At 50.1% G+C, this 23840-nt stretch overlaps 1 protein-coding gene across 2 annotated transcripts in view; it reads left to right on the top strand.

The window, feature by feature from the left end:
- The window catches only part of LOC135535716 (mitotic spindle assembly checkpoint protein MAD1-like), a 113314-nt gene extending 97478 nt beyond the window's left edge, over positions 1-15836 (top strand). For both annotated transcript variants that reach the window (XM_064962149.1, XM_064962148.1), the window contains exon 19: positions 13571-15836. In XM_064962149.1, the coding sequence (XP_064818221.1) occupies positions 13571-13738 (168 nt within the window). In that variant the 3' untranslated portion in view covers positions 13739-15836. The remainder of the gene's footprint in view (positions 1-13570) is intronic.
- Positions 15837-23840: the final 8004 nt, after the last annotated feature.

Genomic DNA, 23840 nt, shown 5'->3' with positions numbered 1-23840 from the left:
ACTATTTGAATAAATCCACACACACACACATTGCGAACACACACACACTATTTGAATAAATCCCCTTTTGAAGAAAAACCCTTCTGACCTTTAAATGAAATATGATTCCTTTCCTGTGTTTTTCCCCATTGAAGAGAGGAAGGAGATCGGCAATGAAAGTGTGGTGCATGTTCACCATTACCCTCTGGGCCTGGTGCTCTCTTCTCTCCAGCCATCTCTCACCATCTGTCTCTCTCCTTCCATCTCTCTTCTCTCCAGCCATCTCTCACCATCCGTCTCTCTCCTTCCATCTCTCTTCTCTCCAGCCGTCTCTCTCTCTCTCTCCTTCAGTTTCTCTCCTTCAGTTTCTCTCCTTCATCTCTCTCCCTCCGTCTCTCTCTTTCCATCTCTCTCCTTCCGTCTCTCTCTCCTTCCGTCTCTCTCTCCTTCCGTCTCTCTCTCCTTCCGTCTCTCTCTCCTTCCGTCTCTCTCTCCTTCCGTCTCTCTCTCCTTCCGTCTCTCTCTCCTTCCGTCTCTCTCTCCATCCGTCTCTCTCTCCATCCGTCTCTCTCTCCATCCGTCTCTCTCTCCTTCCGTCTCTCTCTCCTTCCGTCTCTCTCTCCATCCGTCTCTCTCTCCATCCGTCTCTCTCTCCATCCGTCTCTCTCTCCATCCGTCTCTCTCTCCATCCGTCTCTCTCTTATCCGTCTCTCTCCTGTCTCTCACCCGCCTGTCTCACAATCCATCCATCTCTCTCTCCCTCCATCTCTCTCCTCTCTCTCTCTCCCGCATCTCTCTCTCCTGTCTCTCTCCCTCCTCTCTTGTCGCTCTCCATCATCTCTCTCCCGTCTCTCTCCTCCCTGCGTTTTTCCCTATCCTGTCTCCCTTCTCTCTCTGTGTTCCTCCTCCTTTCTCTTTCTCTCCCTCTATCTTGTCTTTCTCTCTCCTTCTCTCTCTCCCTCACTGGCCCTTCTACCACAAGATAAAACATGTGTATTTTATTATTTCTATATAGTTGACATGATTCAGTCTGTATAAGTCAGAGTTTAAGTAATAGTAACGTGCCGTTTACCCCATTATCCAAAGTGACTGAGTCAGGGGTGTGCCGTTACCCCATTATCCAAAGTGACTGGGTCAGGGGTGTGCCGTTACCCCATTATCCAAAGTGACTGAGTCAGGGGTGTGCCGTTACCCCATTATCCAAAGTGACTGGGTCAGGGGTGTGCCGTTTACCCCATTATCCAAAGTGACTGGGTCAGGGGTGTGCCGTTACCCCATTATCCAAAGTGACTGGGTCAGGGGTGTGCCGTTACCCCATTATCCAAAGTGACTGGGTCAGGGGTGCATACAGTTGTCAGATGGCGGGCCCAAGCGGGAATCCAACCCACAATCCTTGGCGTTTCCAGTGCCATACTCTACCGACTGAGCAACACATGACCACTGACTTCAGAGGGGAAAGGTTTTCATCAGTGTGTGTGTGATGTTTATGGGTTCTTCAGCATTGGACTGGGGAAAAGACTTACAGTGGAGACGTTTTCACACAAGTTGAGTAGAACTTGATCGTCGTGTTCTGTGAGGTCCTCGGGGCTCTAGAACACCGGCCCTGGTTCCCATGGCGCCCTCCAGGTGTGTGTGTGTGTGTGGTGGTGTGTACAGGGAGAGAGACACAGAGAGAGACCTAGGGGTATGGCAGAACTTTCCAGATGGGCTGACACAGGAGGAGAGAAACAGAATGGGGGAGAGAGATGGACAAAGAGGGATGGTTGTGAATGGAAAAGTTGACTGGGCAGAAGAGATGTTCTCTCTCTCCCTTCTCTTCTCTCTCTCTCTCTCTCCCTTCTCTTCTCTCCCTCTATCTCTGCCTCTCTCTCTTCTCTTCTCTTCTCTCCCTCTATCTCTCCCTTTTCTTCTCTCCCTCTCTCTCCCTTCTCTTCTCTTCTCTCCCGCTATCTCTGCCTCTCTCTACTCTTCTCTCTCTCTCTCTCTCTCTCTCTCTCCCTTCTCTTCTCTCCCTTTATCTCTGTCTCTGCATCTCTTCTCTCCCTTCTCTTCTCTCCCTCTATCTCTGCCTCTCTCTCTCTTCTCTTCTCTCCCTCTCTCTCCCTTCTCTTCTCTCCCTCTATCTCTGCCTCTCTCTCTTCTCTTCTCTCCCTCTATCTCTCCCTTTTCTTCTCTCCCTCTCTCTCCCTTCTCTTCTCTTCTCTCCCGCTATCTCTGCCTCTCTCTACTCTTCTCTCTCTCTCTCTCTCTCTCTCTCTCCCTTCTCTTCTCTCCCTTTATCTCTATCTCTGCATCTCTTCTCTCCCTTCTCTTCTCTCCCTCTATCTCTGCCTCTCTCTCTCTTCTCTTCTCTCCCTCTATCTCTCCCTTCTCTTCTCTCCCTCTATCTATGCCTCTCTCTCTTCTCTTCTCTCCCTTCTCTTCTCTCCCTCTATCTCTCCTTTGTCTTCTCTCTCGCTCTCTCTACTCTTCTCTCTCGCTCTCTCTACTCTTCTCTTCTCTCCCTTCTCTTCTCGATCTCTCCTCCCGGCGTTTCTTTAATTACTCCCCTCTCCTCATTTCACTCTGGGCGGCGTTGTATTTAATTAATCCTCCCTGAATTTCTTCCCGTTTCATCGCCTCATCCCACCGCTCACACAAACAGGTCCCCATAAACAACAAACAACTTCTAAATCCATTTTCTTTTCTCACTTCTAAAGTTAATGTTCTCTCCCTCTTGACGCAAAGTGTGTGTGTGTGTGTGTGTGTGTGTGTGTGTGTGTGTGTGTGTGTGTGTGTGTGTGTGTGTGTGTGTGTGTGTGTGTGTGTGTGTGGAGTCCGACAACAGGGCTTTCTACTCCACTCATGGAGAGGTGAGGCTTCTGTTTCAGATCCATCTACTTGACCAAAAGTAGACATCTGTCCAAAACCATGGACATTAATATGGAGTTGGTCCCCCTTTGCCGCTATGACAGCCTCCACTCTTCTGGGAAGGCTTTCCAGTAGATGTTGGAACATTGCTGCTATAACAGCCTCCACTCTTCTGGGAAGGCTTTCCACTAGATGTTGGAACATTGCTGCTATAACAGCCTCCACTCTTCTGGGAAGGCTTTCCACTAGATGTTGGAACATTGCTGCTATAACAGCCTCCACTCTTCTGGGAAGGCTTTCCACTAGATGATGGAACATTGCTGCTATAACAGCCTCCTCTCTTCTGGGAAGGCTTTCCACTAGATGTTGGAACATTGCTGCTATAACAGCCTCCACTCTTCTGGGAAGGCTTTCCACTAGATGTTGGAACATTGCTGCTATAACAGCCTCCACTCTTCTGGGAAGGCTTTCCACTAGATGTTGGAACATTGCTGCTATAACAGCCTCCACTCTTCTGGGAAGGCTTTCCACTAGATGTTGGAACATTGCTGCTATAACAGCCTCCACTCTTCTGGGAAGGCTTTCCACTAGATGTTGGAACATTGCTGCTATAACAGCCTCCACTCTTCTGGGAAGGCTTTCCACTAGATGTTGGAACATTGCTGCTATAACAGCCTCCTCTCTTCTGGGAAGGCTTTCCACTAGATGATGGAACATTGCTGTGGAGACTTGCTTTCATTCAGCCACGAGAAGTAGTGAGGTCGGCACTGATGTTGGGCGATTCAGCCTGGCTCACAGTCGGTGTTCCAATTCATCACAAAGGTGTTCGATGGGGTTGAGGTCAGGGCTCTTTGCAGGCCAGTCAAGTTCTTCCACACCGATCTCGACAAACCATTTCTGTACGGACTTTGCTTTGTGCGCGGGGGCATTGTCATGCTGAAACAGGAAAGGGCCTTCCCCAAACTGCCACAAAGTTGGAAGGAACAGAATCATCTAGAATGTCATTGTATGTTGTAGTGCTAATATTTCCCTGCACTGGAACTAAGGGGACCGAACCATGAAAAACAGCCCCAGAACATTATTCCTCCTCCACCAAACTTTACAGTTGGCACTTTGCATGTAGCTTTCTCCTGCCAACCCCAGATTCGTCCGTCGGACTGCCAGATGGTGAAGCGTGATTCGACACCCCAGAGAAGGTTTCTACTGCTCCAGATGTTCTATGGGGGTGAACTTTACTCCAGCTTGGCATTGCGTGTGGTGATCTTAGGTTTGTGTGCGGCTGCTCGGCCATGGAAACCCATTTCATGAAGCTCTGGTGCTGATATTGCTTCCAGAGGCAGTTTAGAACTCGGTAGTGATGCAACAGAGGACAGTTTAGAACTCGGTAGTGATGCAACAGAGGACAGTTTAGAACTCGGTAGTGATGCAACAGAGGACAGTTTAGAACTCGGTACTGATGCAACAGAGGACAGTTTAGAACTCGGTACTGATGCAACAGAGGACAGTTTAGAACTCTGTAGTGAGTGTCACAACTGAGGACAGATGATTTTTACATGCTTCAGCACTCAGCAGTCTCATTCTGTGAGTTGTTTGGCCTACCACTTGACGGCTGAGCCGTTGTTGCTCCTAGATGTGTCCACTTCACAATAACAGCCCTTACAGTTGATCAGGGCAGGGCATAATAACAACACCAGGGCAGAATAACAGCACCAGGGCAGCTCTAGCAGGGCAGAATAACAGCACCATGGCAGAATGACAGCACCAGGGCAGCTCTACCAGGGCAAAATAACAGCACCAGGGCAGAATAACAACACCAGGGCAGAATAACAGCACCATGGCAGAATAACAGCACCAGGGCAGCTCTAGCAGGGCAGAATAACAGCACCAGGGCAGAATAACAGCACCAGGGCAGAATAACAGCACCAGTGCAGCTCTAGCAGGGCAGAATAACAGCACCAGGGCAGCTCTACCAGGGCATAATAACAGCACCAGGGCAGAATAACAGCACCAGGGCAGCTCTAGCAGGGCAGAATAACAGCACCAGGACAGAATAACAGCACCAGGGCAGAATGACAGCACCAGGGCAGCTCTAGCAGGGCAGAATAACACCAGGGCAGCTCTAGCAGGGCAGAATAACAGCACCAGGGCAGAATAACAGCACCAGGGCAGCTCTAGCAGGGCAGAATAACAGCACCATGGCAGAATAACAGCACCAGGGCAGCTCTAGCATGGCCGAATAACAGCACCAGGGCAGAATAACAGCACCAGTGCAGCTCTAGCAGGGCAGAATAACAGCACCAGGGCAGCTCTACCAGGGCAGAATAACAGCACCAGGGCAGCTCTAGCAGGGCAGAATAACAGCACCAGGACAGAATAACAACACCAGGGCAGAATAACAGCACCAGGGCAGCTCTAGCAGGGCAGAATAACAGCACCAGGGCAGCTCTACCAAGGCATAATAACAGCACCAGGGCAGAATAACAGCACCAGGGCAGCTCTAGCAGGGCAGAATAACAGCACCAGGACAGAATAACAACACCAGGGCAGAATAACAGCACCAGGGCAGCTCTAGCAGGGCAGAATAACAGCACCAGGGCAGCTCTACCAGGGCAGAATAACAGCACCAGGGCAGAATAACAGCACCAGGGCAGAATGACAGCACCAGGGCAGCTCTAGCAGGGCAGAATAACACCAGGGCAGCTCTAGCAGGGCAGAATAACAGCAACAGGGCAGAATAACAGCACCAGGGCAGAATAACAGCACCAGGGCAGCTCTAGCAGGGCAGAATAACAACACCAGGGCAGAATAACAGCACCAGGGCAGCTCTAGCAGGGCATAATAACAACACCAGGGCAGAATAACAGCACCAGGGCAGCTCTAGCAGGGCAGAATAACAGCACCATGGCAGAATGACAGCACCAGGGCAGCTCTACCAGGGCAAAATAACAGCACCAGGCCAGAATAACAACACCAGGGCAGAATAACAGCACCATGGCAGAATAACAGCACCAGGGCAGCTCTAGCAGGGCAGAATAACAGCACCAGGGCAGAATAACAGCACCAGGGCAGAATAACAGCACCAGGGCAGCTCTAGCAGGGCAGAATAACAGCACCAGGGCAGCTCTACCAGGGCATAATAACAGCACCAGGGCAGAATAACAGCACCAGGGCAGCTCTAGCAGGGCAGAATAACAGCACCAGGACAGAATAACAGCACCAGGGCAGAATGACAGCACCAGGGCAGCTCTAGCAGGGCAGAATAACACCAGGGCAGCTCTAGCAGGGCAGAATAACAGCACCAGGGCAGAATAACAGCACCAGGGCAGAATAACAGCACCAGGGCAGCTCTAGCAGGGCAGAATAACAGCACCATGGCAGAATAACAGCACCAGGGCAGCTCTAGCATGGCCGAATAACAGCACCAGGGCAGAATAACAGCACCAGGGCAGAATAACAGCACCAGGGCAGCTCTAGCAGGGCAGAATAACAGCACCATGGCAGAATAACAGCACCAGGGCAGCTCTAGCAGGGCAGAATAACAGCACCAGGACAGAATAACAACACCAGGGCAGAATAACAGCACCAGGGCAGCTCTAGCAGGGCAGAATAACAGCACCAGGGCAGCTCTACCAGGGCATAATAACAGCACCAGGGCAGAATAACAGCACCAGGGCAGCTCTAGCAGGGCAGAATAACAGCACCAGGACAGAATAACAACACCAGGGCAGAATAACAGCACCAGGGCAGCTCTAGCAGGGCAGAATAACAGCACCAGGGCAGCTCTACCAGGGCAGAATAACAGCACCAGGGCAGAATAACAGCACCAGGGCAGAATGACAGCACCAGGGCAGCTCTAGCAGGGCAGAATAACACCAGGGCAGCTCTAGCAGGGCAGAATAACAGCAACAGGGCAGAATAACAGCACCAGGGCAGAATAACAGCACCAGGGCAGCTCTAGCAGGGCAGAATAACAGCACCAGGGCAGAATAACAGCACCAGGGCAGCTCTAGCCGGGCAGAATAACACCAGGGCAGCTCTAGCAGGGCAGAATAACAGCAACAGGGCAGAATAACAGCACCAGGGCAGAATAACAGCACCAGGGCAGCTCTAGCAGGGCAGAATAACAGCACCAGGACAGAATAACAGCACCAGGGCAGCTCTAGCAGGGCAGAATAACAGCACCAGGGCAGAATAACAGCACCAGGGCAGCTCTAGCAGGGCAGAATAACAGCACCAGGGCAGAATAACAGCACCAGGGCAGAATAACAGCACAAGGGCAGCTCTAGCAGGGCAGAATAACAGCACCAGGGCAGAATAACAGCACCAGGGCAGCTCTAGCAGGACAGAATAACAGCACCAGGGCAGCTCTAGCAGGGCAGAATAGCAAAACCAGGGCAGAATAACAGCACCAGGGCAGCTCTAGCAGGGCAGAATAACAACACCAGGGCAGAATAACAGCACCAGGACAGAATAACAGCACCAGGGCAGCTCTAGCAGGGCAGAATAACAGCACCAGGGCAGCTCTAGCAGGTCAGAATAACAGCACCAGGGCAGAATAACAGCACCAGGGCAGAATAACAGCACCAGGGCAGCTCTAGCAGGGCAGAATAACAGCACCATCCTGTACCTGTCCCGCAGGTGTGATGTTCGGATGTACCGATCCTGTGCAGGTGTTGTTACACGTGGTCTGCCACTGCGAGGACGATCAGCTGTCCATCCTGTCTCTCTGTAGCGCTGTCTTAGGCGTCTCACAGTACGGACATTGCAATTTATTGCCCTGGTCACATCTGCAGTCCTCATGCCTCCTTGCAGCATGCCTAAGGCACATTCACACAGATGAGCAGGGACCCTGAGCATCTTTCTTTTGGTGTTTCCAGAGTCAGTAGAAAGGCCTCTTTAGTGTCCTAAGTTTTCATAACTGTGACCTTATTTGCCTACCGTCTCCAAGCTGTTTGTGTCTTAACGACCGTTCCACAGGTGCATGTTCATTAATTGTTTATGGTTCATTGAACAAGCCTGGGAAACGGTGTTTAAACCCTTTACAACGAAGATCTGTGACGTTATTAGGATGATCTTTGAAAGACCGGGTCCTGAAAAAGGGACGTTTTCTTTTTGTTGCTGAGTTCTCCCTTCTCCCTGTCTCTTCTCTCTCTCCTAACTGACCCCTTCTCCCTGTCTCTTCTCTCTCTCCTAACTGACCCCTTCTCCCTGTCTCTTCTCTCTCTCCTAACTGACCCCTTCTCCCTCTCTTCTCTCTCTCCTAACTGATCCCTTCTCCCTGTCTCTTCTCTCTCCTAACTGACCCCTTCTCCCTGTCTCTTCTCTCTCTCCTAACTGATCCCTTCTCCCTGTCTCTTCTCTCTCTCTCCTAACTGATCCCTTCTCCCTGTCTTCTCTCTCTCCTAACTGACCCCTTCTCCCTGTCTCTTCTCTCTCTCTCCTAACTGATCCCTTCTCCCTGTCTTCTCTCTCTCCTAACTGACCCCTTCTCCCTGTCTCTTCTCTCTCCTAACTGACCACTTCTCCCTCTCTCTTCTCTCTCTCCTAACTGACCCCTTCTCCCTGTCTCTTCTCTCTCTCCTAACTGACCCCTTCTCCCTGTCTCTTCTCTCTCCTAACTGACCACTTCTCCCTCTCTCTTCTCTCTCTCCTAACTGACCCCTTCTCCCTGTCTCTTCTCTCTCTCCTAACTGACCCCTTCTCCCTGTCTTCTCTCTCTCCTAACTGACCCCTTCTCCCTGTCTCTTCTCTCTCTCCTAACTGATCCCTTCTCCCTGTCTTCTCTCTCTCCTAACTGACCCCTTCTCCCTGTCTCTTCTCTCTCTCCTAACTGACCCCTTCTCCCTGTCTTCTCTCTCTCCTAACTGACCCCTTCTCCCTGTCTCTTCTCTCTCTCCTAACTGACCCCTTCTCCCTGTCTCTTCTCTCTCTCCTAACTGATCCCTTCTCCCTGTCTCTTCTCTCTCTCCTAACTGACCCCTTCTCCCTGTCTCTTCTCTCTCTCCTAACTGACCCCTTCTCCCTGTCTCTTCTCTCTCTCCCTAACTGACCCCTTCTCCCTGTCTCTTCTCTCTCTCCTAACTGACCCCTTCTCCCTGTCTCTTCTCTCTCTCCTAACTGATCCCTTCTCCCTGTCTCTTCTCTCTCTCCTAACTGACCCCTTCTCCCTGTCTCTTCTCTCTCTCCTAACTGACCCCTTCTCCCTGTCTCTTCTCTCTCTCCTAACTGACCCCTTCTCCCTGTCTCTTCTCTCTCTCCTAACTGACCCCTTCTCCCTGTCTCTTCTCTCTCTCCTAACTGACCCCTTCTCCCTGTCTCTTCTCTCTCTCCTAACTGACCCCTTCTCCCTGTCTCTTCTCTCTCTCCTAACTGACCCCTTCTCCCTGTCTCTTCTCTCTCTCTCCTAACTGACCCCTTCTCCCTGTCTCTTCTCTCTCTCTCCTAACTGACCCCTTCTCCCTGTCTCTTCTCTCTCTCCTAACTGACCCCTTCTCACTGTCTCTTCTCTCTCTCCTAACTGACCCCTTCTCCCTGTCTCTTCTCTCTCTCCTAACTGACCCCTTCTCCCTGTCTCTTCTCTCTCTCTCCTAACTGACCCCTTCTCCCTGTCTCTTCTTTCTCTCCTAACTGACCTTCTCACTGTCTCTTCTCTCTCTCTCCTAACTGACCCCTTCTCCCTGTCTCTTCTCTCTCTCCTAACTGACCCCTTCTCCCTGTCTCTTCTCTCTCTCTCCTAACTGACCCCTTCTCCCTGTCTCTTCTCTCTCTCTCCTAACTGACCCCTTCTCCCTGTCTCTTCTTTCTCTCTCCTTACTGACCCCTTCTCCCTGTCTCTTCTCTCTCTCTCCTAACTGACCCCTTCTCCCTGTTTCTTCTCTCTCTCTCCTAACTGACCCCTTCTCCCTCTCTTCTCTCTCTCCTAACTGATCCCTTCTCACTGTCTCTTCTCTCTCTCCTAACTGATCCCTTCTCCCTGTCTCTTCTCTCTCTCCTAACTGATCCCTTCTCCCTGTCTCTTCTCTCTCTCTCCTAACTGACCCCTTCTCCCTGTCTCTTCTCTCTCTCCTAACTGACCCCTTCTCCCTGTCTCTTCTCTCTCTCCTAACTGACCCCTTCTCCCTGTCTCTTCTCTCTCTCCTAACTGACCCCTTCTCCCTGTCTCTTCTCTCTCTCTCCTAACTGACCCCTTCTCCCTGTCTCTTCTCTCTCTCTCCTAACTGACCCCTTCTCCCTGTCTCTTCTCTCTCTCCTAACTGACCCCTTCTCCTGTCTCTTCTCTCTCTCTCCCTAACTGACCCCTTCTCCCTGTCTCTTCTCTCTCTCCCTAACTGACCCCTTCTCCCTGTCTCTTCTCTCTCTCCTAACTGACCCCTTCTCACTGTCTCTTCTCTCTCTCTCCTAACTGACCCCTTCTCCCTGTCTCTTCTCTCTCTCTCCTAACTGACCCCTTCTCCCTGTCTCTTCTCTCTCTCCTAACTGACCCCTTCTCCCTGTCTCTTCTCTCTCTCTCCTAACTGACCCCTTCTCCCTGTCTCTTCTTTCTCTCCTAACTGACCTTCTCACTGTCTCTTCTCTCTCTCTCCTAACTGACCCCTTCTCCCTGTCTCTTCTCTCTCTCCTAACTGACCCCTTCTCCCTGTCTCTTCTCTCTCTCTCCCTAACTGACCCCTTCTCCCTGTCTCTTCTCTCTCTCCCTAACTGACCCCTTCTCCCTGTCTCTTCTCTCTCTCTCCTAACTGACCCCTTCTCCCTGTCTCTTCTTTCTCTCTCCTTACTGACCCCTTCTCCCTGTCTCTTCTCTCTCTCTCCTAACTGACCCCTTCTCCCTGTTTCTTCTCTCTCTCTCCTAACTGACCCCTTCTCCCTCTCTTCTCTCTCTCCTAACTGATCCCTTCTCACTGTCTCTTCTCTCTCTCCTAACTGATCCCTTCTCCCTGTCTCTTCTCTCTCTCCTAACTGATCCCTTCTCCCTGTCTCTTCTCTCTCTCCCTAACTGACCCCTTCTCCCTGTCTCTTCTCTCTCCCTAACTGACCCCTTCTCCCTGTCTCTTCTCTCTCTCCTAACTGACCCCTTCTCCCTGTCTCTTCTCTCTCTCCTAACTGACCCCTTCTCCCTGTCTCTTCTCTCTCTCTCCTAACTGACCCCTTCTCCCTGTCTCTTCTCTCTCTCTCCTAACTGACCCCTTCTCCCTGTCTCTTCTCTCTCTCCTAACTGACCCCTTCTCACTGTCTCTTCTCTCTCTCTCCTAACTGACCCCTTCTCCCTGTCTCTTCTCTCTCTCCTAACTGATCCCTTCTCCCTGTCTCTTCTCTCTCTCTCCTAACTGACCCCTTCTCCCTGTCTCTTCTCTCTCCTAACTGACCCCTTCTCCCTGTCTCTTCTCTCTCTCCTAACTGACCCCTTCTCCCTGTCTCTTCTCTCTCTCCTAACTGACCCCTTCTCCCTGTCTCTTCTCTCTCTCTCCTAACTGACCCCTTCTCCCTGTCTCTTCTCTCTCTCTCCTAACTGACCCCTTCTCCCTGTCTCTTCTCTCTCTCCTAACTGACCCCTTCTCACTGTCTCTTCTCTCTCTCTCCCTAACTGACCCCTTCTCCCTGTCTCTTCTCTCTCTCCCTAACTGACCCCTTCTCCCTGTCTCTTCTCTCTCTCTCCTAACTGACCCCTTCTCCCTGTCTCTTCTCTCTCTCTCCTAACTGACCCCTTCTCCCTGTCTCTTCTCTCTCTCCTAACTGACCCCTTCTCCCTGTCTCTTCTCTCTCTCCTAACTGACCCCTTCTCCCTGTCTCTTCTCTCTCTCTCTAACTGACCCCTTCTCCCTGTCTCTTCTCTCTCTCTCCTAACTGACCCCTTCTCCCTGTCTCTTCTTTCTCTCTCCTTACTGACCCCTTCTCCCTGTCTCTTCTCTCTCTCTCTAACTGACCCCTTCTCCCTGTTTCTTCTCTCTCTCTCCTAACTGACCCCTTCTCCCTCTCTTCTCTCTCTCCTAACTGATCCCTTCTCACTGTCTCTTCTCTCTCTCCTAACTGATCCCTTCTCCCTGTCTCTTCTCTCTCTCCTAACTGATCCCTTCTCCCTGTCTCTTCTCTCTCTCTCCTAACTGACCCCTTCTCCCTGTCTCTTCTCTCTCCTAACTGACCCCTTCTCCCTGTCTCTTCTCTTCTCTCTCCCTAACTGACCCCTTCTCCCTGTCTCTTCTCTCTCTCCTAACTGACCCCTTCTCCCTGTCTCTTCTCTCTCTCTCCTAACTGACCCCTTCTCCCTGTCTCTTCTCTCTCTCTCCTAACTGACCCCTTCTCCCTGTCTCTTCTCTCTCTCTAACTGACCCCTTCTCCGACTGTCTCTTCTCTCTCTCCCTAACTGACCCCTTCTCCCTGTCTCTTCTCTCTCTCCTAACTGATCCCTTCTCCCTGTCTCTTCTCTCTCTCTAACTGACCCCTTCTCCCTGTCTCTTCTCTCTCCTAACTGACCCCTTCTCCCTGTCTCTTCTCTCTCTCCCCTAACTGACCCCTTCTCCCTGTCTCTTCTCTCTCTCCCTAACTGACCCCTTCTCCCTGTCTCTTCTCTCTCTCTCCTAACTGACCCCTTCTCCCTGTCTCTTCTCTCTCTCTCTCCTAACTGACCCCTTCTCCCTGTCTCTTCTCTCTCTCCTAACTGACCCCTTCTCACTGTCTCTTCTCTCTCTCTCCTAACTGACCCCTTCTCCCTGTCTCTTCTCTCTCTCCTAACTGACCCCTTCTCACTGTCTCTTCTCTCTCTCTCCTAACTGACCCCTTCTCCCTGTCTCTTCTCTCTCTCCCCTAACTGACCCCTTCTCCCTGTCTCTTCTCTCTCTCTCCCTAACTGACCCCTTCTCCCTGTCTCTTCTCTCTCTCCCTAACTGACCCCTTCTCCCTGTCTCTTCTCTCTCTCTCCTAACTGACCCCTTCTCCCTGTCTCTTCTCTCTCTCTCCTAACTGACCCCTTCTCCCTGTCTCTTCTTTCTCTCTCCTTACTGACCCCTTCTCCCTGTCTCTTCTCTCTCTCTCCTAACTGACCCCTTCTCCCTGTTTCTTCTCTCTCTCTCCTAACTGACCCCTTCTCCCTCTCTTCTCTCTCTCCTAACTGACCCCTTCTCCCTCTCTTCTCTCTCTCCTAACTGATCCCTTCTCCCTGTCTCTTCTCTCTCTCCTAACTGATCCCTTCTCCCTGTCTCTTCTCTCTCTCTCCTAACTGACCCCTTCTCCCTGTCTCTTCTTTCTCTCTCCTTACTGACCCCTTCTCCCTGTCTCTTCTCTCTCTCTCCTAACTGACCCCTTCTCCCTGTCTCTTCTCTCTCTTTCTTAACTTACCCCTTCTCGCTGTCTCTTCTCTCTCTCTCCTAACTGACCCCTTCTCCCTGTCTCTTCTCTCTCTCTCCTAACTGACCCCTTCTCCCTGTCTCTTCTCTCTCTCTCCTAACTGACCCCTTCTCCCTGTCTCTTCTCTCTCTCTCCTAACTGACCCCTTCTCCCTGTCTCTTCTCTCTCTCTCCTAACTGACCCCTTCTCCCTGTCTCTTCTCTCTCTCTCCTAACTGACCCCTTCTCCCTGTCTCTTCTCTCTCTCTCCCTAACTGACCCCTTCTCCCTGTCTCTTCTCTCTCTCTCCTAACTGACCCCTTCTCCCTGTCTCTTCTCTCTCTCTCCTAACTGACCCCTTCTCCCTGTCTCTTCTCTCTCTCTCCTAACTGACCCCTTCTCCCTGTCTCTTCTCTCTCCTCAAGGCCAGTGGAGGCGCTGTGGGCAGTGGAGGCAGTATGCAGCTGATGGAGACAGACTTCAGTCGGACCCTGAGAGAGATGGTGGACCTCCACCTGCACCACCAGAAGAGCATCCCAGCCTTCCTCTCTGCTGTGACCCTCGACCTCTTCAGCCGACAGACCACGGTCTGACTTGACCCTCGACCTCTTTAGCCGACAGACCACGGTCCGACTTGACCCTCGACCCCTTCAGCCGACAGACCACGGTCCGACTTGACCCTCGACCTCTTCAGCCGACAGACCACCGTCTGACTTGACCCTCGACCTCTTCAGCCGACAGACCACGGTCCGACTTGACCCTCGACCTCTTCAGCCGACAGACCACGGTCTGATTTGACCCTCGACCTCTTCAGCCGACAGACCACGGTCCGACCTGACCCTCGACCTCTTCAGACCACCGTCTGACTTGACCCTCGACCTCTTCAGCCGACAGACCACCGTCTGACTTGACCCCACCCCCCGGGGTTGAGGGTGTCCTGTGATGATATATGACCTGTGACCTCCTTGTCCTGTGTGGCTCAGTCGGTAGAGCATGTTTCTCTACTTCCTGTGTTGATCTCTGTAACCTTCAGTCAGATGTTCTGTTATTGTTTCTCTACTTCCTGTGTTGATCTCTGTAACCTTCAGTCAGATGTTCTGTTATTGTTTCTCTACTTCCTGTGTTGATCTCTGTAACCTTCAGTCAGATGTTCTGTTATTGTTTCTCTACTTCCTGTGTTGATCTCTGTAACCTTCAGTCAGATGTTCTGTTATTGTTTCACTACTTCCTGTTTTGATCTTTGCTCATAAGTTGTTGTTTTTAACAGACACACAACTATCATCTTGTTATTTTCTTGTAAATGGAAAGCGGAGAAGAAGGTTGAACCTGAATGAATTGATTTGTAATTAGAACAAACAGCTCTATTACTTCTTACCTCTGGGATTCAGAAAACAAAACAATCTACACTGAAAAAAAAAATAAATAGAAACGCAACATGTAGCGCATTTAGCAAACATTTCTCTACCATGAGCCGCCTCCGATGCCGTTTGTAGAGAATTTGGCAGTACGTCCAACCGGCCTCACAACCACAGACCACATGTTACCATGAGCCGCCTCCGATGCCGTTTGTAGAGAATTTGGCAGTACGTCCAACCGGCCTCACAACCACAGACCACATGTTACCATGAGCCGCCTCCGATGCCGTTTGTAGAGAATTTGGCAGTACGTCCAACCGGCCTCACAACCACAGACCACATGTTACCATGAGCCGCCTCCGATGCCGTTTGTAGAGAATTTGGCAGTACGTCCAACCGGCCTCACAACCACAGACCACATGTTACCATGAGCCGCCTCCGATGCCGTTTGTAGAGAATTTGGCAGTACGTCCAACCGGCCTCACAACCACAGACCACATGTTACCATGAGCCGCCTCCGATGCCGTTTGTAGAGAATTTGGCAGTACGTCCAACCGGCCTCACAACCACAGACCACATGTTACCATGAGCCGCCTCCGATGCCGTTTGTAGAGAATTTGGCAGTACGTCCAACCGGCCTCACAACCACAGACCACATGTTACCATGAGCCGCCTCCGATGCCGTTTGTAGAGAATTTGGCAGTACGTCCAACCGGCCTCACAACCACAGACCACATGTTACCATGAGCCGCCTCCGATGCCGTTTGTAGAGAATTTGGCAGTACGTCCAACCGGCCTCACAACCACAGACCACATGTTACCATGAGCCGCCTCCGATGCCGTTTGTAGAGAATTTGGCAGTACGTCCAACCGGCCTCACAACCACAGACCACATGTTACCATGAGCCGCCTCCGATGCCGTTTGTAGAGAATTTGGCAGTACGTCCAACCGGCCTCACAACCACAGACCACATGTTACCATGAGCCGCCTCCGATGCCGTTTGTAGAGAATTTGGCAGTACGTCCAACCAGCCTCACAACCACAGACCACATGTTACCACGCCAGGACCTCCTCGTCCGGCTTCTTCACCTGCAGGATCGTCTGAGACCAGACACCCGGACAGCTGATGAAACCGACGAGTGTTTCGGTGGCTGTGCCCAGTCATGTGATATAGATTAGTGCCTCATTAATGCATTTAAATTGACTGATTTCCTTCTATAAACTGTACCTTAGTGAATCTGTTGCGTTTGTGTTTCTGTTCAGTATAATTATGACGTACGTGTGGAATGTTATTTCAGACATGAATTGAGTTAATAAAGAACGAATCCAACGAGACGTGTTTGTCTGTGTGTGTGTGTGTGGTGTGAGGTGGCATTCAAGACTGGAAACTCAAAACAAAATTAGGTGAAATCGTGATGTAAAAACATTGAAGTCAGATGGTGAGGTCAGTGAGGTCAAATCGTGACATCAGTGAGGTGAGATGGTGAGGTCAACGGATACATCTACGATAATCGATCATTAAAATAAGCATTATTCACGGCTGGCCATGCTTTCCACCTGGCTACCCCTACCCGGGCCAACACCTCAGCAACCCCTGTAGCAACTAGCCCAAGCCTCCCCATTTCTCCTTCACCCAAATCCAAACAGCTGATGTTCTGGAAGAGCTGCAAAATCTGGATCCCTACAAATCAGCCGGGCAAGACAATCTGGACTCCTACAAATCAGCCGGGCTAGACAATCTGGACCCCTACAAATCAGCCGGGCTAGACAATCTGGACCCCTACAAATCAGCCGGGCTAGACAATCTGGACCCCTACAAATCAGCCGGGCAAGACAATCTGGACCCTTTCTTTCTAAAATTATCAGCCTCAATTGTTGCAACCCCTATTACTAGCCTGTTCAACCTCTATTTTGTATCTTCTGAGATCCCCAAAGATTGGAAAGCTGCCGCGGTCATCCCCATCTTCAAAGGGGGAGACACTCTAGACCCAAACGGCTACAGACGTATATCTATCCTACCCTGCCTTTCTAAGGTCTTCAATTGTCAAGTCAACAATCAGATAACCGACCATTTAGAATCCCACCGTACCTTCTCCGCTATGCAATCTGGTTTCCGAGCCGGTCGTGGATGCACCTCAGCCACGCTCAAGGTCCTAAACGACATCATAACCTCCATCGATAAGAAACATTACTGTGCAGCCGTATTCATCGACCTGGCCAAGGCTTTCGACTCTGTCAATCACCACATTCTTATTGACAGACTCGACAGCCTTGGTTTCTCAAATGATTGCCTCGCCTGGTTTACCAACTACTTCTCTGATAGAGTTCAGTGTGTCAAATCGGAGGGCCTGTTGTCCGGTCCTCTGGAAGTCTCTATGGGTGTGCAACAGGGTTCAATTCTCGGGCCGACTCTCTTTTCTGTATACATCAATGATGTTGCTCTTGCTACTGGTGATTCTCTGATCCACCTCTACGCAGACGACACCATTCTGTATACTTCTGGCCCCTCCTTGGACACTGTGTTAACTAACCTCCAGACGAGCTTCAATGCCATACAACTCTGGTACAGTAGGAGAGGAAGGAGAGGAAGATGATGCAGTAGGAGAGGAAGGAGAGGAAGATGATGCAGTAGGAGAGAAGGAGGAACAGTAGGAGAGTGGAGAGAGAGGAGAGGAAATGAGTGGAGAGAGAGGAGAGGAAATGAGTGGAGAGAGAGAGGGGGATGAGAGGAGAGGAAATGAGTGGAGAGAGAGGGGGAGGAGAGGAGAGGAAATGAGTGGAGAGATGGAGGAGAGGAAACAAGTGGAGAGAGTGGGATGAGAGGAGAGGAAACGAGTGGAGAGAGAGAGGGATGAGAGGAGAGGAAACGAGTGGAGAGAGAGAGGGGGATGAGAGGAGAGGAAACGAGTGGAGAGAGAGAGGGGGATGAGTGGAGAGGAAACGAGTGGAGAGAGAGAGGGGGATGAGAGGAGAGGAAACGAGTGGAGAGATGAGATAAGACACCTTTTACTGTTTCCATCTTCCTATGATACATTAAAATAGAGTGAGAGCAAAATGTATCCCTCTCTCTTTACTCTCCCTCTCTCTTTACTCTCCCTCTCTCTCTTTACTCTCTCTCTTTACTCTCCCTCTCTTTACTCTCCCTCTCTCTTACTCTCTCTTTACTCTCTCTCTTTACTCTCCCTCTCTCTTTACTCTCCCTCTCTCTCTTTACTCTCTCTCTTTACTCTCTCTCTTTACTCTCCCTCTCTTTACTCTCCCTCTCTCTCTTTACTCTCTCTTTATTCTCCCTCTCTCTCTTTACTCTCCCTCACTCTCTTTACTCTCCCTCTCTCTCTTTACTCTCCCTCTCTCTCTTCACTCTCCCTCTTCCATTACTCTCCCTGTCTCTCTTTTACTGTCCCTCTCTCTTTACTCTCCCTCTCTCTTTTTACTCTCCCTCTCTCTTTTTACTCTCCCTCTCTCTCTTTACTCTCCTTCTCTCTTTACTCTCTCTCTTTTACTCTCCCTCTCTTTACTCTCCCTCTCTCTCTTTACTCTCCCCTCTCTCTCTCTCTTTACTCTCTCTCTCTCTTTACTCTCTCTCTCTCTTTTTACTCTCCCTCTCTCTCTTTACTCTCCCTCTCTCTCTTTACTCTCTCTTTACTCTCTCTCTCTTTACTCTCCCTCTCTCTCTTTCTCTCTCTTTACTCTCCCTTTCTTTACTCTCCCTCTCTCTCTTTTTCTCTCTCTCTTTACTCTCTCTTTAGTCTCCCTCTCTCTCTTTACTCTCTCTTCACTCTCCCTCTCTTTACTCTCTCTTTACTCTCCCTCTCTCTCTTTACTCTCTCTCTTCACTCTCCCTCTCTTTACTTGTCACGCCTTGGTCTTAGTATTTTGTGTTTTAGTTAATTAGTTAGTCAGGCCAGGGTGTGACATGGGTTTATTGTTTGTTGTAATTCTTAGTGGGGTTCTTTAGTTATAGGGATTGTAGTTGATTAGGGGTGTGTGTTGCATAGGTTTGGCTGCCTGAGGCGGTTCTCAATCAGAGTCAGGTGATTCTCGTTGTCTCTGATTGGGAACCGTATTTAGGTAGCCTGGGGTTCGCTTTGTATTTCGTGGGTGATTGTTCCTGTCTCTGTGTTAGTTTCACCAGTCAGGCTGTAATAGGTTTCACGTTCCGTTTGTTGTTTTGTATTTATTAGTTATTCATGTATAGTTTGTTTGTTTGTTTCACTAATAAACATGAGTAACCTACACGCTGCATTTCGGTCCGACTTTCTTGCGACAAACGAAGAACGCCGTTACAGAATCACCCACCACACACGGACCGAGCAGCGTGTCAACAGGCAGGAGCTGGAAGGAAAAGGACCCTGGGCTCAGCCTGGTGAATATCGCCGCCCCAAGGAGGAACTAGAAGCGGCTGAAGCGGAGAGGCGCTGGTATGAGGAGGCAGCACGGCGACGTGGATGGAAACAGGAGCAGCCCACAATGGAGTACAGTATGGATATTACGACGTGGGAAGAAATAGACAGGTGGGCGGCCGACCCAGAGAGAGTGCCGGTGCCCATCTGGGATTCGCTGGAGCAGTGCGAAGAGGGCTATAGGAGAATGGAGTCGAAAAAAAAGACACGGCGGCGCAGAGCGAAGCCCCAAAAATTTATTGGGGGGCTATCAGGGAGAGTGGCTGAGTCAGGAGACAGACCTGAGCCAACTCTCCCTGTTTATTGTGAAGAGCCAAGGAGGAGACCAGAACCAGTGTTGGAGGTGAGCGAAGCAGAGACTGTGAAGGAGTTAATGGGGAAATTGGAGGAGAGATTAATGAGGGAGTTGCTAGTTTGGTGCTTTAGGTACAAGATTCGTCCGACGGAGCGTGTCGGGGATTTAATGGCACCTGGGTCAGCATTCCATACTAGTCCTGAGGTGCGTGTTAGTCGGCTGGTGAAAAATGTGCCAGCCTCACGCACTAGGCCTCCTGTGTACCTACCTAGCCTTGCACGTCCTGTGCCAGTCCTGCATTCAGGCTCTCCAGTACACCTTCACGGTCCAGTCCATCCTGTGCCACCTTCACACACCAGTCCTCCGGTAGTAGCTCCTCACACCAGGCTTCCTGTGCCTGTCCTCTATCCAGTACCACCTCCACACCCCAGCCCTCCGGTAGCAGCTCCCCGCACTAGGCTTCCTGTGCGTGTCCTCGGCCCAATACCACCAGTGCCAGCACCACGCATCAGGCCTTCAGTGCGCCTCGCCTGTTCAGCGCAGCCAGCGCTTTCTCCCTCTCCTGCCTGTATAGAGCAGCTAGAGCTGCCAGTCTGCATAGGGCTGTCAGCCTGCATGGAGCAGCTAGAGCTGCCAGTCTGCATGGAACAGCCAGAGCTGCCAGTCTGCATAGAGCAGCTAGAGCTGCCAGTCTGCATAGAGCAGCTAGAGCTGCCAGTCTGCAAGGAGCTGCCAGTCTGCAAGGAGCCGCCAGAGCTGTCAATCTGCATGGAGCAGCCAGATCTGCCAGTCAGCCAGACTCTTCCAGATCTGCTATTCAGCCAGACGCTTCCAGATCTGCCAGTCAGCCAGACTCTTCCAGATCCGCCAGACAGCCAGACTCTTCCAGATCTGCCAGTCAGCCAGACTCTTCCAGATCTGCCAGTCAGCCAGACTCTTCCAGATCTGCCAGTCAGCCAGACTCTTCCAGATCTGCCAGTCAGCCAGACTCTTCCAGAACTGCCAGTCAGCCAGACTCTTCCAGAACTGCCAGTCAGCCAGACTCTTCCAGATCTGCCAGTCAGCCAGACTCTTCCAGATCTGCCAGTCAGCCAGACTCTTCCAGATCTGCCAGTCAGCCAGACTCTTCCAGATCTGCCAGTCAACCAGACTCTTCCAGATCTGCCAGTCAACCAGACACTTCCAGATCTGCCAGTCAACCAGACTCTTACAGATCCGCCAGTCAGCCAGGATCCGCAAGTCAGCCAGGATCTGCCAGATCTGCTAGTCAGCCAGGATCCGCCAGTCGGCCAGGATCTGCCAGTCAGCCAGGATCCGCTAGTCAGCCAGGATCTGCCAGATCTGCTAGTCAGCCAGGATCCGTCAGTCGGCCAGGATCTGCCAGTCAGCCAGGATCCGCCAGTCAGCCAGGATCTGCCAGATCTGCTAGTCAGCCAGGATCCGCCAGTCAGCCGGGATCCGCCAGTCAGCCAGGATCCGCCAGTCAGCCAGGATCCACCAGTCAGCCAGGATCTGCCGGATTCAACTGCCTGGTTGGGCTCCATCTCAGTACTGGGCTTCTTCTCAGTACTGGGCTTCTTCTCAGTACTGGGCTGCCCCTCAGTCCCGAGCTGCCCCTCAGTCCCGAGCTGCCCCTCAGTCCCGAGCTGCTCCTCTGTTATGTAGGGTTCTGGGTGAGGACTATTCGGCCATGGTCGGCGGTTAGGGTGGATCATCCCAGGACGCGAAGGGGAGGAACAATGACATTTATGAAGTGGGGTCCACGTCCGGAGCTGGAACCGCCACCATGGACAGACGCCCACCCGGACCCTCCCTATGGTTTTGAGGTGCGTTCGGGAGTCCGCACCTTAGGCGGGGGGTTCTGTCACGCCTTGGTCTTAGTATTTTGTGTTTTAGTTAATTAGTTAGTCAGGCCAGGGTGTGACATGGGTTTATTGTTTGTTGTAATTCTTAGTGGGGTTCTTTAGTTATAGGGATTGTAGTTGATTAGGGGTGTGTGTTGCATAGGGTTGGCTGCCTGAGGCGGTTCTCAATCAGAGTCAGGTGATTCTCGTTGTCTCTGATTGGGAACCGTATTTAGGTAGCCTGGGGTTCGCTTTGTATTTCGTGGGTGATTGTTCCTGTCTCTGTGTTAGTTTCACCAGTCAGGCTGTAATAGGTTTCACGTTCCGTTTGTTGTTTTGTATTTATTAGTTATTCATGTATAGTTCGTTTGTTTGTTTCACTAATAAACATGAGTAACCTACACGCTGCATTTCGGTCCGACTTTCTTGCGACAAACGAAGAACGCCGTTACATTACTCTCTCTTTATTCTCTCTCTTTTCTCTCTCTCTTTACTCTCCCTCTCTTTACTCTCTCTCTCTCTCTCACTCTCACTCTTTACTCTCCCTCTCTTTTCTCTCTCTTTACTCTCTCTCTCTGCTCTCTCTTTACTCTCTCTTTCTTTACCCTCTCTTTACTCTCTCTTTACTCTCCCTCTCTTTACTCTCTTTTCTCTCTCTCTTTACTCGCTCTCTCTGCTCTCTCTTTACTCTCTCTTTCTTTACCCTCTCTTTACTCTCTCTTTACTCTCCCTCTCTTTACTCTCTTTTCTCTCTCTCTTTACTCTCTCTTTACTCTCCCTCTCTCTTTATTCTCTCTCTTTTCTCTCTCTCTTTACTCTCCCTCTCTTTACTCTCTCTCTCTCTCGCTCTTTACTCTCCCTCTCTTTACTCTCTCTTTTCTCTCCCTCTTTACTCTCTCTTTACTCTCTCTCTCTCTTTACTCTCTCTTTACTCTCCCTCTCTCTTTATTCTCTCTCTTTTCTCTCTCTCTTTACTCTCCCTCTCTTTACTCTCTCTCACTCTCACTCTTTACTCTCCCTCTCTTTTCTCTCTCTTTACTCTCTCTCTCTTTGCTCTCTCTTTACTCTCTCTTTCTTTACCCTCTCTTTACTCTCTCTTTACTCTCCCTCTCTTTACTCTCTTTTCTCTCTCTCTTTACTCTCTCTCTCTGCTCTCTCTTTACTCTCTCTTTCTTTACCCTCTCTTTACTCTCTCTTTACTCTCCCTCTCTTTACTCTCTTTTCTCTCTCTCTTTACTCTCTCTTTACTCTCCCTCTATCTTTATTCTCTCTCTTTTCTCTCTCTCTTTACTCTCCCTCTCTTTACTCTCTCTCTCTCGCTCTTTACTCTCCCTCTCTTTACTCTCTCTTTTCTCTCCCTCTCTCTTTACTCTCTCTTTACTCTCTCTTTACTCTCTCTCTCTTTGCTCTCTCTTTACTCTCTCTTTCTTTACCCTCTCTTTACTCTCTCTTTACTCTCTCTCTCTCTTTACTCTCTCTTTACTCTCTCTTTACTCTCTCTTTACTCTCTCTCTCTTTGCTCTCTCTTTACTCTCTCTTTCTTTACCCTCTCTTTACTCTCTCTTTACTCTCCCTCTCTTTACTCTCTCTTTACTCTCTCTCTCCCTTTACTCTCTCTTTACTCTCTCTTTACTCTCTCTTTACTCTCTCTTTACTCTCCCTCTCTTTACTCTCTCTCTCTCGCTCTTTACTCTCCCTCTCTTTACTCTCTCTTTTCTCTCCCTCTCTCTTTACTCTCTCTTTACTCTCTCTTTACTCTCTCTCTCTTTGCTCTCTCTTTACTCTCTCTTTCTTTACCCTCTCTTTACTCTCTCTTTACTCTCTCTCTCTCTTTACTCTCTCTTTACTCTCTCTTTACTCTCTCTCTCTCTTTACTCTCTCTTTACTCTCTCTTTACTCTCTCTCTCTTTGCTCTCTCTTTACTCTCTCTTTCTTTACCCTCTCTTTACTCTCTCTTTACTCTCCCTCTCTTTACTCTCTCTTTACTCTCTCTCTCCCTTTACTCTCTCTTTACTCTCTCTTTACTCTCTCTTTACTCTCTCTTTACTCTCCCTCTCTTTACTCTCTCTTTTCTCTCTCTCTTTTCTCTCTCTCTTTACTCTCTCTTTACTCTCTCTCTCTCTTTACTCTCTCTTTACTCTCTCTTTACTCTCCCTCTCTTTACTCTCTCTTTTCTCTCTCTCTTTACTCTCTCTTTACTCTCTCTTTACTCTCTCTCTCTTTACTCTCTCTTTACTCTCTCTTTACTCTCCCTCTCTTTACTCTCTCTTTTCTCTCTCTCTTTACTCTCTCTTTACTCTCTCTCTCTCTACTCTCTCTTTACTCTCTCTTTACTCTCTCTTTACTCTCTTTTCTCTCTCTCTTTACTCTCTCTTTACTCCCCTCTCTTTACTCTCTCTTTACTCTCTCTTTACTCTCCCTCTCTTTACTCTCTCTTTTCTCTCTCTCTTTACTCTCTCTTTACTCCCCTCTCTTTACTCTCTCTTTTCTCTCTTTACTCTCTCTTTACTCCCCTCTCTTTTCTCTCTCTTTACTCTCTCTTTACTCTCCCTCTCTTTACTCTCTCTTTTCTCTCTCTCTTTTCTCTCTCTCTTTACTCTCTCTTTACTCTCTCTCTCTCTTTACTCTCTCTTTACTCTCTCTTTACTCTCTCTTTACTCTCTCTTTACTCTCCCTCTCTTTACTCTCCCTCTCTTTACTCTCTCTTTTCTCTCTCTCTTTACTCTCTCTTTACTCTCTCTCTCTCTTTACTCTCTCTTTACTCTCTCTTTACTCTCCCTCTCTTTACTCTCTCTTT

Source organism: Oncorhynchus masou, unplaced genomic scaffold (genome assembly GCF_036934945.1).
Source record: "Oncorhynchus masou masou isolate Uvic2021 unplaced genomic scaffold, UVic_Omas_1.1 unplaced_scaffold_504, whole genome shotgun sequence".
Classification (NCBI taxonomy): Eukaryota; Metazoa; Chordata; class Actinopteri; order Salmoniformes; family Salmonidae; genus Oncorhynchus; species Oncorhynchus masou.
This window is presented reverse-complemented; position numbering and strand designations above follow the sequence as displayed.